Raw genomic sequence first — 17,477 nt, forward strand, 5'->3', positions numbered from 1 at the left:
ATTGAAATAATTATGAAAAAGAGAAGTGTCGTTTGAATTGTTTTTAATAAATTATATTAGGCTTCTTCTCTTCTTCAAACCAATAACCAAAATTCTTTTATTTAACATTGTTACGGTTGGCATCAAGAATTCCCTCGTCAAGATTCCCGCGTCAAAGATACAAATGCTGCTCGTCAATTTTTTCTCAAGGGTGGCATTTTGCAAAAAACCCAAACATCTGCACTGAGCTTTTGATGCACAAATCAATCAGTTTCATGATTTCCCTAAATTTTCAGGTGTTTCAGATTCACTGTTATGCTTGAGCACAGTGTTCGTGTCTTAATATATTGCAAGGCTTTGGGTCTTATGTGTTCAGAACAATAATTTTCTCGTTAGAAGTGGAACCCAAATTATTATTGTTTGCTTAATCGGAAAGAAGGGATTTGAGAATATCAAGCTTGCCTTTTATGCTACTGCCAATGTCAATATTTTTGCTTTCAAGCGAGAATTTTTTTTTGGGAATTCAAGAACCAATTCCCTCACATTGGTTGGGGTGCCTATTGTTTTACATTCTGTTGGAATGGTGTTCCCACCATATACCATCTCACCCCTTACCACATGGAGATTAGCCATATACATAACCAGACTCTGGGTAACTTTCGTAATTTTATGCTCTCTACATTTCTTTTTCTCTTCTCTTTGGTGTAAAATTTTATATAGAGTTGTTAAAAATCTTAATAGAGAGGATTTCGTTTATCATCAATTATTTTTGTTTACTCAACAATAATATTGCTCTACTCTGTGACTTGAGAGTTGTTTATAGTTACAGATGCATTATTATGTTTAAAATCAGTTCTTTTTAACAAGTATTATTTAAATTTAAAGAGGCGTTCGAAAAAAAAGATCGACTGTTCTATTTGCAGTTGAATGAGAGCTAATCTTTGAAGGCTGAGATTTATTCCAAAACGACGAATAAATGGAAACAGTTGACCTCTTTTAATCATTCAACCCGAAATGTACTTATAACCTTGAATAATCATTATCTTCCTGAAAAAACGAAATAATAATATTGTTTCGCAGCTCTAGATTAAAGTTCTTGGCGGCTCATTGTTAGTATTTTTTTGCATATTTTTAGGGGCTCATCTCATCTCCGGCTACCTTATTGTGGTAAGAGAAGTTGTTGATAGATCTATAATATTAACAATGCTCATTATTGCTCTCTATTAGTAAATCGATGATGCTGATCTTTTTGAAATTTAACTTTTTGGGGATTTCTATTATAAGTGAAACTCTCGAGGAATAAAAACTGTTCAACATTTTCGAAGGCAGAAATGACCAATTTTTGAGCGAAATTTGACATTTGAGAATTTTTATCTTGTAAGATCTTATCTTGTGGATACTATCGACATTTTGCTCCTCCCCAATTGTTAAGAATCTCAATGACTTTAGAAAAAAAACGCTTTTCAAACTTTGCTCCAATTCTTCTGTGACAAATTGGTTTCAAATTAAAAAAATTCTGAAAAATTGGCTAGCAAGACAGTCATTTTTATGCCAGATTTCTTATTTATATCATAGCAGCTTTTTCACAATAGGGTTCAAATTTTTCTTTGGTAAACTATCACTGATTAAACCAATTATCTTTTTAATTCCAAAAAACATTATAAAGAGGACATAATAAAAATCGTACTCAAAATTTGTGTTTCTGCTATACAATTTATATTTCTTTACATGTCTTCAACTGTTTTTTACAATAACCAAGAAACGTCGGTTCTGCAAATTATTATAAAAAATCTTCAAAAGATGCGAGCTTTTAAATAATTTTGGTAAGAAACGTGCTTCTAAAAAGTTACAAAGCAGAAACTTTCACTTGCTTGACAACCATACTATGCACATGTAGTTACTTCAATTCAAACTATACTCTTAGTTAGTTAGAATTCTGCGTGCGTGCTTTGTTTAATTATATAACTTGATTTATAACTTTTTGCTGTGGTTGATAACTAGTTAGATAAAGAAGTATAAATAATGGCAGATGACGATACAAATAGTGAGCCCAAGGAACCCCCGAAGAGCAGTTCTACCACTTATTTCGCAGAGGGTGACAAATTGTTTAAGAAGAATGAATTCAGAAAGGCTATTGAATCGTATTCGATGGTAAGTTTAGCAATTCTTTCAAAAAAGCTCCCGGTTTTCACTGCTAAAGGCTAAAGTCTACAAAAAATGAGTTTATGTTTTGGATCATATTTCTATTTGTTTTGTTTAACGGATGTTTGAGTTTTTATGAGCACCATTTACAACTGTGAGTTCGTATATAACACACTTTTTTTTGAAAAAAATAACATGTGTTTCTGCGGGGGCTTCAAAGTTACCAGAAAAGTCGGGGGGGGGGGGGGGGAGTGGAGGTGTAGAGGAATGTATCGTAGATTTTGCAAAATCTAAAGGACCCCCCCCCCCCCACCTCCTCACCTCCGCTCGTATGAGTGGAATGCCTTTTAGTTGAATAAAATGTTAAAATAGCTTTTTGATGGAATAAAAGTGAAAGTTTTTTTTCCTGAACTATAGAAAAACAGATGTTATTGAGACCCAATTTGTAGGTGCTTTTTTTCCCTTGTAGTCGCGCCTCATTCGTTTTGTAGCTCTTTATGTAATGGTTACGTGACTCTGCTTGAAGTCACTGAGAACTTCTGGCGTTTATCGAGAACCGCGAAAAGATTCGAGATATTGAGTCAGAATTTTGTAGTGACTTCTGCAGAGCCACTTAACCATACTTAAAACACAAAACGCACACGTTTGAAAATGACGAAAGTCAACGAAATTCAACTTCTGGCTAAGTAGCAACTTCTGACACTTTGACTTCTGGCACTGCAGACTTTCGGCATTTTAAAATGTGCACGTGAGTGTTTTAAATATTATTTTAGGCACTTTCCCAAGCAGAGGTAGAGGAAATTGACAAAAAGAGCAGTTTCATCGCCAGGGCTCTCTGCTATCTACATTTGGGTGATTCGGAATCAGCTTTGACTGACGCTGAAGAGGCACTGGAGCTGGAACCAGCCTACACCAAGGTCAGTTTAAGACCAGATGTCACCTGACTTCCGAAAGTACCCTGGTTAAGGCCTCAGGGTTCGTGATCAGTTTACATGCTCAGCTCTATATTGGGTCGGTCGCTATTTTTTAGTATTCATACAATGATAATAAATGATTTCATGCTAATCATAACATTTTCCCTTTCACGATCCTTGTATAACTTGAGGAAAATCCTATATGATCCTATTAAGAATTCAAGAAAATATATATAATCTCAGTTATCTCAATATGACTACCCAGTCAATCAAATCCCGGATGCCCTGCCTGGAAACATTGGACTCTTAACTTTCCAACCAGTCAAGTTAGCAAGATTAGCGGGAAACTCGGCAATTTTGGGTAATTTGGTAATTGTAGCGAGAAATAAGGGTATTTTAGGTTTTTTTCAACAGAAAATGAGGCATTTCAATTATTCTCTTAAGAAGCCTAACAAAGTCTTCAGCATCGAGTGCTGGATCTATTTTTTATTCTACACGCAGCTAAAAAAAACCCGCAAACCACAGAAGACACTTGCTTCGATGGCACAGACCACATTTGGTTCATTTCACTGCATCTTAAATATTTTCAAGTAAGCCCTTTGTTCTAATTTTAACCAAAAAACTCTTATGATCAGTTTGATGTCCCAAACAGCAACAATCGATTCATACCAGTTCTCTATAATGCTCTCTGAAACAGAAATAACGGAAATAGCTCGCTCCATGACAGCTCATGTGTGCTCTAGTTTGTACACCTTACCAAATTCGTTTCATAAATTCTTCATTGGCAAGGGCAAGAACTACCGATATCAAATGACGGCAAAAAGTTGCAAATGATTTGGAAACCTTCACTTAAAAATATTCCTCGGATCATTTTTCCTGCAACCGTTTGGTTTCTAAATCTGTTTTTGTAGCGCATGTGTCATGCCAGAAAATGTAATTGATGCCGGCGATTTTTTCAGTAGGGTTCCGGCAATTTGTTCTCGGAAGTCATCTATGAGAATCCGTGCCAACTCATAGCGAGACGCTCAAGTACAGTGAGAAAAAAATTCACCGATTGTAACTCTGGGATGCCGAAAAAGTTTAATCTCGTCACATAACAGAAAATTGGTATTGGTTAAGATGGTTTAGGTTAATAAAAACATATCCCAGCCAAATTTTCGAAGAATTCGTATAAAACAAGACAAACGATTTCAAACGGATTACTCAAGAAATCCACAGAAGGCACTTGCTTCGATGATACAAACCACATTTGGTTCATTTTGCTGCAGAAAAGGTTAAATATTTTCAAGTAAGCCCTTTGTTCTTTTTTAACCTAAAAAACTTTTGTGATCAGTATTGTGTCCCAAATTGCAACAATCCCTTCACACCAATTCTCTATAATGCTCTTTGAAACAGAAATAACGGTAATAGCTTGCTCTCTGATAACTCATGTCTGCTATGGTTTGTACACCTCATCCCATTCGTTTCATAAATTTTTCTTCAAGGGCAGGAACTACCGATACCAAATGACAGCAAAAAGTTGATGATTTGATAACTGGCACTTCTTCGGATCATTTTCCTGCAATCGTTTGGTTTCTAAATCTGTTTTTGCAGCGCATGTGTCATGCCAGAAAATGTAGTTGATGCCCTAAGCCCTGTTGGGAATCTTAAATTTCGCGATTTTTACAGCAAGGTTCTCGCAATTTATCCTCGGAAATCATGACAAGAATCTTAAAATTCCCAGTTGTCCCTGTAAGGTACCGGCAGTATTTGCTCCAGGAAACCATCACGGGATTTTTAGAGTTCACTCCTTCGTTGGTAGGAACACGGGAAATAATTCCCGAAACTCTGGCGGAGTTTCATTCACTTCACAGATTTGCTGTCCGGTATCTTTGAGTTCCCTGATCCCCCGCCGGGTAATGCAGAATCTTGCTCTATATTGGCACATCCTGTAGATACCGTTATTTTTGCTGGTAAGATCCCAGGATAAATATCTTGAGGTTTCGGATCATAGTGGGGCGTATCAGGGAGCTCAACAAGATTTCTAGAAACCAAAGTACCGTTCAATAGGCTATCCGTGTTTAATTGCCCTAAGTAAAAATTTTTTGTTCTCTGATTTTATCTTTCTCAATTTTTACTATTAAGCAAACATTTATGTGAGTCCGTGTCAACTCATAGCGAGACGCTCAAGTACAGCGAGGAAAAATTCATTGATTGTAACCCTGTGATGTCCAAAATGTTTTATCTCTTAACCAATATCAAAAATTGATATTGGTTAAGAGAGCTTAGGTTAACAAAAACATATCCAAGACAAATTTTTGAAGAATTCGCATGAAACAAGACAAACGATTTCAAACGGATTACTAAAAAAAAACAATTTCCAAAGCGTAACACTGCTCAACGGTGACCAGACCGAATTTTGAATGACATGACTCTTAAAGGAATCAGAATAAGTGACAGTGGGACTGAAGCCAATCAAGTTTTTCTAATTTTTTCAAAAAAAATTTTCTGCGTATTGCCACTTCTAAAATGTTTATGTTTTTTCATGACGATTTGCCACGTAAAGAAACGTTCATTGAACCTGGGGTTGCATAACGTACTGGGTGGCGCGAGCGGAAAATATTCTTTCTTTCGATAATGTCTTTCCCATTTAAAGTTAATGAATTTTTGAGACCACATAAGATATACTTTTCTAATATAAACGAGTTTTCAAGTTAACATTGTTTTCACCGTTGATCCAACAACAACCAAATGAATAAAAGTAGCCTTAACCATGCCATTTTTTTTGGGCAGTTCATCGTTTTCTTCTATTACCATGCAGTGATACTAAAGACGCACTCTGGAATAACGGGTCCAAACATTGTCATGCTGTTGATTGTGTCCTTAGTTAGATTGTTTTTTTTCTGTATTTAAAGGCTATACAAAATTATCTAATTTTGAACCGTAGAGTTTAAAGTATCTTCCAATGATAGGGAAACGCACGGGCAGGATGAAGAAATTATCAAAACAGCTTGTCGAAAAATTTTTTGGAAACTTTCTTATATTTTGTGTTTTTCTGAGCAATCAGATTTCTACGTCTCTTAAAAACAATTCATTTAAGACGGCATGACTTAGCATCATTTTATCTCAGCCGTGAAATTATCAATTTGTATCGCAAGCATTTTCTCGCATAATTAAGCCGATATTTTTTTCAAAAGTCCGGTTGCAGTATCTTCATATCAATGTCCAGAGGCCACTGAGAAACGAACATTCCCCTCAAAGTATGTCCGAACAAAAACAATACCAATGTAACTAGTGCGAATTATAAAGAGAATTTATCTTCGGGAAAATGTAAGAAAAATGAAATAATCTTTGTTTCACAAGTTCCGAAGTCGTCGCTGGTAAATTTAGGAAAATCATCGGTACGTTGAATTCTATTGGGAAAGAAAGACGAAAGTTTTTACGTTTTTTCTTACGTATAATCGGTTTGCTCCGGTTTTAATCGTAAAGAATTTTCGTTTGTTCTCCTTTTCAAGCGTAAGAATTTTTTTGGTTTCGCAGAAATGTTAGCAGGACAATTTCGGTTTCAAGCGTAAGAAAAAGTTCTTATTTCCGGATTCTCACATTTGGTATGCAAGCTTTTGAAGGTGACAAACTATTGGTATCCTTGGTTCCAAACAACAGAAAATCTCGAGCGGATTAAGAATATACTTATTTTCTTATGATCATATCAAGATTCAGGGATTGTGATGCAAGGAATTAAATCCTCATCAAATTTAAACAAGTCTGTTAATTTTTTTCTATATAAAACAATCAAGAATTTTTTGTACGCTGAGATAGTGTTTGAAAAGATAGCTTAATAAGAGAATCAATCAATTTTCCCTGTCTTTGAAGAAATTATCTGAAAACGGTACAGAATTGATATTCCTGAAATCAAAAGCTATCATAAGATTTGGTTTCATTATAAACAAAAGCGACGATTTCCTCCGTTTCAATACTAAACATAACACAGTTAGGAAACCAAATATAGCGAATCTAAACACCAACCATACTTAATACATCTTAGGTTTAAATCCGAGTATACCGAATCTAAGAACATACCGAAAATTTCTCGCGTCGTTGTTGCTTAGTCTTCTGGACTAGGGTAGTTGATAGGGGGTTAAGCAGATAGTTTGAAAAAACAATACACTGCTTGAACGATATTGACTAATTGTTAGCAAGTGTTAGTCGTATGAAACCAGTTATACGCTTCGTTTTTGTTTCCAGGGTCTCTGGGTCAAAGCGGAAGCCCTCTACGCAATGGGTGACTTCGAGTATGCTCTGCTGTTTTACCACAGAGGGTATCAGGCCAGATCCGATTTCGCAGAGTTCAGAATTGGAATCCAGAAGTCGCAAGAAGCCATCGAAAATGCCATCGGAAGTAAGTTAAATAACAGTAAGTTAAAGTATACAAAAAACCTCCATGGAATCGCCGAAACGCGAAAACTTGGCAACCATGGTAAGATCATGCAACCAAAATTTTGTATGGCGAGTATGGAACCATATATGGCTCTTTGGTGTGTCTGCCAAGAAAGGTCAACACCGAAAGTTCAACGTAAAGATTGGGATTATTTAAAGTAATAAATGTAAAAAATTAGACAATTTTGTTGATGTGTAATTGTAGTTTTACTGTCAATAGCTCGGTTTTGAAAAAAAAATTAACTTACTCTCAATTAACTTACTCGAAAATTCACTAGTCCGATTTTGTCCGACCAAAAATCCAAAGATTGGGGGTACATGCACGTGCAGGGACATTTGTGACAGTCGGCTATTTATTTTATAATTCCTTCAATTTTGAAAACACCAGTAACAATTTCACAGATCCGCTATATCAAAGTTAAAAGGCGTGTAACTTTTTGTTTTCAAACAATTTTGAAAATCATTTTTTAAGATTTATTAGATGTTCAATTTTCTTTATTTGATGATCATTTTTATCAATGTATGAATCAAGCGTAAAGGAATTTGTTTAGTTGAAGAAGTTGCCAAATGTGTTTTCAACTGCGTATTTTGTCGTGAAGATCATTTTCATTTTATTTCATATGATGAAAGGATGAGTACTTTTTTCAGAGGAAGATCAACAGGACCTCAACTCTGACGGTGATCTGGGAATGTTCTACAACCGAGACCTGGCTAGTCTTTATTTTGTCCTTATATTATCCCTACTACAATTTTTTTTAATTTTTAGATTAAAGAATATTATCGCTATACTCAACTTCATTTAGACGCAAACGAGAAAAGCCCGCAATTTTTCATTGCTGACCTTGGAATGTTGTTTTCAAACGTGAGAAACTGTCGATATGTGCGGTTTCAGACGAAAGTAACCCTATGTTGGATTTTAAAAGAAAAATATTGGTGTGTTTTCTATGGAGATCGAAAAACTAGCTGAAGTGTTTGTCTTCAGCGCAAAAAACTCTCGATGTATTTTTTCGAAAAGCGTAAAAAGCATACAAAAAAATTCTTTAGGTAGTATGATATTGAAAGCTTCTCAGTTTATACTTTCGCACTAAAACACTATCAACATTGCGCATGATTGCTACTATTCTAAGATCAAAATTGAACAATTATTCTGAATATTTCTCCCCAGCTTCACCAACGACCTATGAGAGAACATTAAAAAAATCTTTTGAAATTTTCCTGTAAAATCTTTAAAGAACTTACTAATAATAACTACTGTCTTTTTTTGACAGCTTTTTAAACAAAAATATTGCTTTTTTACTGAAAAAAATCCATTTTCGTTTCAAAGCGGACTTTTTTTCGACGTTCCCTGAATACAAGTTTGTTTCCGTTTTCCAAAACCAACACGCTGATGTTTTTGCGTTTTTGAAATGTGAGCTCTCACATCTGAACACAGCAAAACAAAGTTTTCTTTTGATTGTAATCTATCAAATTAATTTGTTCTTGTGTTTATATTTGAATACTAAGCTTACACGTCTGTTGGATCTGAGTTTAAAATGAGAGGTTAAAATTTTGGACCCATCTGTACATACTTGAAATTTTTGGACACAACTATGAAATTAAAACGTTTCCCTTTCTCCCCTAGTTAGTTCAATTAGATCAATTACTTTGAAAAAACATGAAAAAATTCTCAAGAGTAACAGAGGTGGCGAATGGCAAAGTCATTTTGATCCAGTGGGTTAAGCGTAAGATTCTGCATTTAAAACTGAATACAACAAAAACATCACTTCCAGTTTAAGACAATTATATTGGTCTTAGTAGTTGAACTGATCAACCGGAGTTTAACCTCGACAAAAGATTTACGTAAGGCCTAATAGTCTGAGCAGACTTACTACAATGATTACTACTTGAATATCACTTAATACAAGAAAATTGAGATTGCCAATCAAGTTCAAATTAGCTTATTAAAAAAAACATCCCGGATTTTTATCGCAAAAACATTTTATTGTCTGGAACGGTCAGCTGTAAGAACTGAACCTATTGGCTTTCATTAAATGGGTTGGAGTTTTTTAAATTTTAGTTTTAGTTCTTCCAATATTACAGCAAGACTTCTTAGCTGAAATTTTTAAAGGAACTGTTTCTTAGTAAATTTTGATCAGAAAGTCATAGAGCTGATGAAAACACTGAACAAATAGGAAAATAATATGACATTTGAAACGCCAGTAAAAAACAAAATCATTTCTTTGAAAATCCTATTACTGTCTTGAAGTGTCTTTAACTCGGGTTATGCTTTCCTCGTCATTGACTGGTGGACAGCAAATAGCCTAAAAAAGGTCAACAAAACCCAAATATGATCACATACCCGGAGGTTGGCGGCAGAGTAAATCAGCGCTGAATCAGTCTAGAGACATTCTGTTTTTTTTAGGATGGCCAGCACTCTGTTCATGTCGCAATTTACAATGGTCAAAATGATTTTTGAGTAAAATTTACTTCATGAAAAACAATATGATCAGCTTAACTCCCACCAACAATGTTTGCTTTATACGCGATTCGAACTTCCGCGTGGGTACTTATAACAATTAATTTGCGTAGCAAGTCCTTACCACTAAGCTAAATGGGCTTTGTTGTAATTGCCTACACACTAGCTTATGTGTCAACAGCGTGTTTACTACTATAGAAATTACCAGTTATAAGCTACAAAAGTATGACAGTATTTTGCTCAGACTTAATTTTGAGAAAAGAGTAATTTTCAGACTACAGAGAGTAAACTTAGCCTGGGTGAACTCTATGACCTCAATATAACCGTAATGAAGAAAAATTGCGCATAAAGATATATAAATTATTCTTGAGATGCAATGTTTCAGAACGGAATTTAATTTTCATCTTGAAATGTGCTGGTTCAACGCTGAATTGCTCTGAAACTCAAATCCGGGTAATTTATTGACAATTTGCCCATCTGTTCCGAATTAAATATTCTTTGGTGAGAGGTAAAAACAATTAATTGCGGCGTTGAACTGAATTAGAATCTTACAGGAAAAAATTTACTTTCAGCTATTTTCAGATTGTTTATGTTTTAAGTTCTTAATTTATTTTAATTTTAAAAAGAAAGTTAAGTTTACCAAGAGTGTTGAGTAAAGTCACTCTGCGCCTGTAGACGTAGGCGTGATTTCTATTTTTATCAAATCAATGCGACTGCATACACAACTACAAAGTCGTTTGCATACACAGAAAAAAGGTAGCTCGGTTCTTGTTTCCTGCACTAAATTTTCTGTCAATATAAAGTCAAAATGACATTTTCCAATTGATAAGATCCTTCAACTTATGTACTCAATGAAAAACTCTTATAAAGACTCTATTAACTCTTATAATGTATAATAAATTCTCATTATAGTATATATGTATAATAGCATAATAGTTATTGGACCGCGGTTTTTGCAATTCTCCATATCAAATGAGTTTAATTACAAAATTTGTTTTAGACGCAGAACTACATCACCTTTTCGGTAAGTTGTTTGTTACCTTTTCGAAATTTACAGACTTAATTTTCCCCATATTTACTCCATGAAGCGTAATTGTTGACTGCTTTGGCCCAAATTTCTAAACTATTCAAGTCAAAACTTTAGAGAAGTAATTAATTGAAAATGTAATAATAATTACACGCATTCAGAGGAAAATTTACGCAAACCAAATTGCAAAGTCAATTTCTTTTGCTCGGTAACGTAACTTGAGAGCTCCAAGAATAAAAAATATCATGAATTTTTTCTACAAAATTTAACTGATTAAATGCATCAATTATTCGACAGTCGGTATTTTCTCGTTTTAAAGGAAAAGCGATCCAAGGAAAAGAAAGGGGGAAGCAATGCAATGAGGCGTGAACAAGAGAAGAAAAAAGAGGATGAAAAAAGGGCGAAGAGCAAAGCGGGTGCCGATCAGAAGACGAGCAAGAAGAATTCCAGGAAATTGTTGGGAAGAATCTACTCAGACAAGGAGTTTCTGGAAGAATTACTCAAGGATGAAAGTTAGTTAGGGTCTTTCCCCATTATAGCCCCCCCCCGTTTAGTGGTCAGATAACCTATAGCCCCCCCCCCCCAATCGTGGTAATTATACCATATTGGAGGCTATAATTTTTAATGAACTCAAAAGTATATAATTAAACTATGTGAATTAAAAAAAAACAAATTTGTTTTGTGTCACCCCAATGTGTGTTCTTCATGATAGTGAGTTACGATAAACTATCAAAAACTAATAAAATAATTTTAGATCGTATTTAAATCATCTATGTACCAGGAAACATTTAATTTAAGCGCATCCTTTTGAAAATATCGCATGTTATTCAGTAACCTCAAACCATTTTTGTAAAAAAAACAAATTATGCAAAATATTGGTAAAAATTATTACTTTTAATTGTTTTTCACAGCTGCCTATTTTTGACAATTTATTTTTTTCGGCTAAATATTAAGTTGGTCGACTCGAAGTGCAAACTGATGCCTGGCTCAGAAAATTCTCCTATTTTTATAGTTTATTTAGCTTATTTTTATATTTTTATAGCTTATAGTTATTGCAAAACTCTTAGTAACTGTAACTGAGAAAAAAATAGGAAACTTATATTTTTCGAAAATTTAGCGATAACGAACCAAGAGACTGAGAGTGGCAAGAAGATTTTTGAGTTCACGAGTGACACTTTGGAATATCTAGACAAGAGGGAGGAGTTCTGGAGACAACAGAACCCGTCAAGGTAAAAACACCAATTTGAAACTGACTATAAAGTAAAAACCGTTACCAGGATCTGAAAAAGAGTCGGAAGATTTTATGGTCTCAGATGTGACGAGTGGTTTTCTCAGACTTTTTATCCTGTAATATTTAGAGAGGGATCCTTTAAGGTAACATTTCTTCTTTGAAAAGATAATTGTTAATGATTGTTAATGATCTCATGAAGTATTTTTTCTCGTATTTGATTTAACGTTGAAATGGCAATATAAATTAGTCACGTGTCTTATTAACTTTAATGAAATATTATAAAAAACAACAAGAACCATAAACACTCTGAACCTTAAACGTGTTGCAATGCGTTATCTCTTTCCGACAACTGTGAAGAAAGAAGATTTATCTAGCATAATAAGCCAGCAGAATATTATTCTTTCATTTTTACTATTAAAGAATTGATACTGCTTTGATAATTTAACCAACAGAATTTTTGGTAAAGATCTGACCAAGAATTTGGTCAAAAACTGACCAATCATTTTTTCCCTGTGAGAAAGGAAAACTTTTCGGATGATGCTGATGTACTTCGTCGCTGATGTAGGTTTACGATTTGATAAGGAGAGTTTTCATTTTTTCAGGTCTCATAAGGAGAAATTTTGTCCAGTAAAGTATGCTATGAAGAACTTGGTATGTTAACGAGAAACTTTCCTTTTTCCTCTTTAGAGTGATAATATTTTTAGACCTTTATATTTGCAAATTTTATTTGTAACACAATCCTACCCTTATTGGAATATAGAAAACAGAAAAGACAAAGAGAATTTTTTTTCTCGTACAGAAATACAAAAAAAATGATCATGAGTTGAGAAGGAGAAGGAATCAAACAAATGTACCATAGTCCTCTAATATACAAAAATTACAAACACTTTTAGCGTGTAAAAGTTACACGTTCTTTTCCGAGGAAATTTGTCATATCAAATCTGATACTAAAAAAAGTCGTATTGCAAGATCTGGCAAAATTAAAATTTGTTGTTTAATATCAGAGAAGATAAACTTTTGTCCTGTAAGATCAGAGAAGAGGCATTTTTAACGTGTGAGAACTGTTAATGAGAATTTTTTTCATGAATTATCTGACAGTAAAAAATTTTGTCGTGTAAAATATGGCAATTGCTTTATTTCAAAAAGGGTAAATTTCGTCATAGACATTTTTGCCATTATTATTCGCGGGTGACTGTAATAGTTTGCCACATTTTTGAGCAAATAATTAGCCTTAAACACTGATGCTAGATTTTTGTTACTAAATATTTGAAAGCAATTTTAAAGACCTAATTGTACTTGTTAACATTGTGCTTGCTATGGGTTATTGCAAAACTACCAGTTGTTTTTCTAATCCGCAATTTGTATCGAGAGCGAAATCAATGACCAATTACGTTTTCGTCGTTGCGGAAATAAGTTGATTATAGCATCTCATTGTTGCGGAAATAAGTTATTTATAGCGTGGAAAAGAGTGACAAAATTGATTAAACATACTTAAGATATCCGACATTGGCCAGGTAATGTTATGGAAAGATTGACCGCATTCAGGGCCACACGCAAAAGATTTTTGTCAGAATGATGTCAGATTTTTTATGAGTGATGTTTAATAAACACAGGAATTGACGTACCAATTGTGAAACTTTTTTTCCATCATTTGTTCTGAAATTACCGGTCTAGGTAGAGAAAATGAAGTCACATAAACTATGAAGATACCATACTCGACCCATTTGAGTTATGAAAATCCTTTTGCTGGACTTTAAAACATGATCGAATTTAAGCTCTTCCATGACACATGAACGTGCTCTATCGTTTTGCAAATACACATGAACGTGCAAATATCGTGCTCTAATATTTGGCGCTTAATTAGGTCTCCATCAATTTTGACAATTTCCGGGTATTATTGAACAGAGTTCTTTTTACATTGCAATTCGGGAGCGTAATTTTTGTCACCAAAAGCCAGTTTTTTACAGGCAACCGCTCTACCAAGCGTTTAGACAGATGACATTTGAGTCTTATTAGCGTTTCCGGGTTGACCTTTCCTGGCAACCATATCCAAGATCCATATATGGTTCCATACATGCCATACAAAATTTTCGTTGCATGACCTTACCATGATTGCCAATATATGCTTGACGCCATATATGGCCTGGATATGGTTGCAAAGAATTATCAATGAGGGTCAACCGGGGTCGATTCGTTATTTAGGCTGCACGCTAAGAAACAGGAGCGTACAAGCAGTGGTCGAGTGATAACTTCTGCCAATCTGAAGAAAAATGACCCGGGCAGATACATATACAGACAGCTGGAACGAGTTGAAGAAGGTTAGCTAAAAATAATCCCATTTTCTTAATTAAGTTTAGGCGACATTTTTCTAAAGTTCCTGTTAAGTTTGCTGAAAGGATTTTCAGTCATTTGATTTTTTTCCCTCGAAAACTGCTTTTTTGTTTTTCAAAATTAAAACTATGGTTCAACATTGACGTGGATAATTGTAAACAATGCTATTTATTAATTTATTAGTAATGCCTCCGAAAAATTCATCGTTTAGCGATAACTTTGGCTGCTTGATTTTTAACTGACTTTAAGATCAGTTATTACATGTTCAAAATGTTTGCGATTTTTTGTCAATTCTAACTTTTTTCTGGTGTTTTTTAACCGTTAACGCATTCTATTTTCCAGATATGGAGAAGAAAAAGTGGAAACAAGCTGAAAAGCGTGGAAAAGAGACACTTGAAGAAGCTAAAAGTTACCACGAAAGTGAGCTGGAGAACAAGCCACAGTTCCTGGCTACTCTTCATAGTCTTTTGGGTAGTTGCATGCTGGAACAGGGAAAATTCGCCCCAGCCGAGGCCAACTTCCTCAAGGACTATGAGATATCGGAAGAAATGTTAGTTGATTAAAAGCTCTTGTCTATTTTGTACTTCCCAAAAAACACAAAAAAGAATTTCCAAAGTTTTCCCGGTTCTAACTTTTATTAACGTTCCTCTACAATTCCGTTTTATGTCCTATTTACGAGCCAAGTTTTTCATGTGGCGTATATAGAACTTGACCCTCCTGAAACCCTTCAATATTTTCCAAAGTTTTCCTAGGGTTGAACTTCCGTGGCAATTTATCCATGCTCCGTTATTGTCGTTTAATATGAGGGACGCCTTTCGTATGGCGCTGGAAGGCAGTTTTTTGTATCAAATTCAACTCTGATAAGTTTGAAATGGATTAATGATTATTTGACCCAGAACCCGTAGGTCTATTACCCAGATAAAGTGACGTCTCTACCAATACTTTTCGATTATTTACAACCAGAGCAACTATCTGGATTGTTAGAAGGCTGATAGAGAACAATCTAACGTAAATTGAGCATATGATAAGCTTGAAAAGAAGCTCTACATGTTCAACGTATAATCGGCTAGAGGAATGAAGCCCGGAGGAACAAGAAAAACACCCAATTTTGGTTGTTTAAGAATAGTGCATGTACACTAAAATTCAGCAGTTCCTCTCGTCTAATTTAAAGTTCTCAAGAAAAAAACGCCTAACGATTCTCCAAAGTTTCTACAAGATTATGTAGACACCACTCAACGCATGATAAGACAACCCCCCAACACACAAAATGTTGATGATTGTTCCTGAGTGTTTTCAGTGAGAGTAAAAAAAATTCCTAGGTTTCATATTGCAAATATTTAACTATGTTTTTTGCCAGAAGTTACGGTACTAGTTTTTGAGAAATATTACACGAAACTTTATAGTGTAATTATTCTTTTTGACGTGTAAGCTTTAACCAACTAGTTAGGAACTTTAGTTTTTCAAAGCCTTCAAACTGAGCTCAAGTTTGCACAATTGTAAAGGAAAATTGCACCTAGAGAAAGCAAAATTTAGTGAGTCCGAAAAAGTTAGTTTGTAAAAAAGACTAAGATAGCAAAAATGATATTACGCACCGGGCAAAAATATGTTTTATAATAGCGACAACTACGATGGTCGTTCACGTGCTCTGGATAACTTGGGACGAGTGTCTGTGAAACTGGAAAAGTTTGACAAGGCCATCCAGTACTGGGAGAGCAAATTGCAACTGTTACAACAGCAACGCTCTTCAACCAGGTAACTAGTTCAAATATTATATGCTTCCCAATATAATTTGTACAGGGCTATTATTTTTACTCGTATATCTGTGCAACCGTGGAATGATAGTCGAGAGGTAAGGCGTTTTATTCACAAGCCAATGAATGATAGTTCGAGCCCCTGCCTCCGCCCCAGTCAAAATCGGACGGTTATCTTGCAAGATCTTGCAAGATTCTTGCAAGAATCTTGCAAGATTACGCATCATCTTGCAAGATCTTGCAAGATTCTTGCAAGATCTTGCAAGATAACCGTCCGATTTGCAAGAGTCTTGCAAGATAACCGTCCATCTTGTAAGACTCTTGCAAGATAACCGTCTTGCAAGAAGCGCCGGAAACGTGCCTTAGCTGCTGCATGGGCCTCTTTGGCTTCTTTGGAGATTAGAGAATAGGATTCGACCTATTCCCTAACGTCCAAAGAAAAAAAGAGAGACCCTAAAATTGCTAAGGCTAACACGTATAAAAAGGAACATCATCAAAATGCGCAGAAGGGGTCATAGAAAGGGCAGGGGGTTTTTTGCGCTGCAGCAGGGGTCACAGAAAGGGCAGGGGGTTTGTGTGCTGCAAAAGAAAGCGAACAAATATTAATAAGAACATCAGCAAAACACAAGCACATGAGAGGGGGCACAGAAAAGGGCGGGGGTGAAGCACAAAAGAAAAGGAGCGAAAGAGAGAAGGGTGGGGCTGAACACACACAAACAAAAGAAAAGCACATCGCCATAGGCGAAAGGGGACGGGAAGAAAACAGCAAGGGGGAAAAACAGAAGAGGCGAGCGAGCGAACAAGCGGCGGCGAACGAACAAGCGGCGGCGAGCGAGCAAGCAAAACCGAGCAAACGACGACGAGCGAACGAGAACGAGCTGGCAGAACGAGCAACCGACGACGAGCGCGCGAAAAGGAGCAAGGGAGAGTGCTGAAGCGAGCGAGGAGCGAAACGAGAACAAAAAACTCACAAAAAAAGAACAAAAAAAAATTGCCCGTAAGGCAGAGCACGCGCAGGCGCGCGCGCAAGCGAGAGAGAGAGAGAGACAGAGAGAGAGAGAGAGAGAGAGAGAGAGAGAGAGAGAGAGAGAGAGAGAGAGAGAGGAGAGAGAGCGAGAGAGAGAGAGAGAGAGAGAGAGAGAGAGAGAGAAGGGAGAGCGAGAGAAGAGAGAGCGAGAAAGGAGAGAGAGGAGAGAGGAGAAGAGGAAAGAAAGAGGAAAAAGAGAAAGAG

The 17,477-nt window shown here is 35.6% G+C and overlaps 1 protein-coding gene across 1 annotated transcript; it reads left to right on the forward strand.

The window, feature by feature from the left end:
* The first annotated feature begins 1,875 nt into the window (after positions 1-1,875).
* LOC142351233 (outer dynein arm-docking complex subunit 4-like) lies at positions 1,876-16,270 on the forward strand. Its single transcript, XM_075403368.1, has 10 exons — positions 1,876-2,130; positions 2,895-3,038; positions 7,260-7,413; positions 8,100-8,161; positions 10,907-10,930; positions 11,253-11,445; positions 12,051-12,162; positions 14,367-14,482; positions 14,838-15,045; positions 16,113-16,270. Exons 1-10 carry the CDS (start codon positions 2,002-2,004, stop codon positions 16,249-16,251), a joined length of 1,281 nt encoding a protein of 426 aa, XP_075259483.1. The 5' UTR covers positions 1,876-2,001; the 3' UTR covers positions 16,252-16,270.
* The last annotated feature ends 1,207 nt before the right edge of the window (positions 16,271-17,477 follow it).

This window comes from Convolutriloba macropyga, chromosome 12 (genome assembly GCF_964194025.1).
Source record: "Convolutriloba macropyga chromosome 12, txConMacr16.3, whole genome shotgun sequence".
NCBI lineage: Eukaryota > Metazoa > Xenacoelomorpha > Acoela > Convolutidae > Convolutriloba > Convolutriloba macropyga.

What these genes read in the sequence shown, in the direction of transcription:
- LOC142351233 (XM_075403368.1), top strand. Translation starts at nt 2,002, where the DNA reads ATGGCAGATGACGATACAAATAGTGAGCCCAAGGAACCCCCGAAGAGC. An exon ending in TGGAACCAGCCTACACCAAG is followed by an intron (nt 3,039 to 7,259) that starts GTCAGTTTAAGA and finishes TTTTGTTTCCAG; the next exon opens with GGTCTCTGGGTCAAAGCGGA. An exon ending in AGACAACAGAACCCGTCAAG is followed by an intron (nt 12,163 to 14,366) that starts GTAAAAACACCA and finishes TTCGTTATTTAG; the next exon opens with GCTGCACGCTAAGAAACAGG.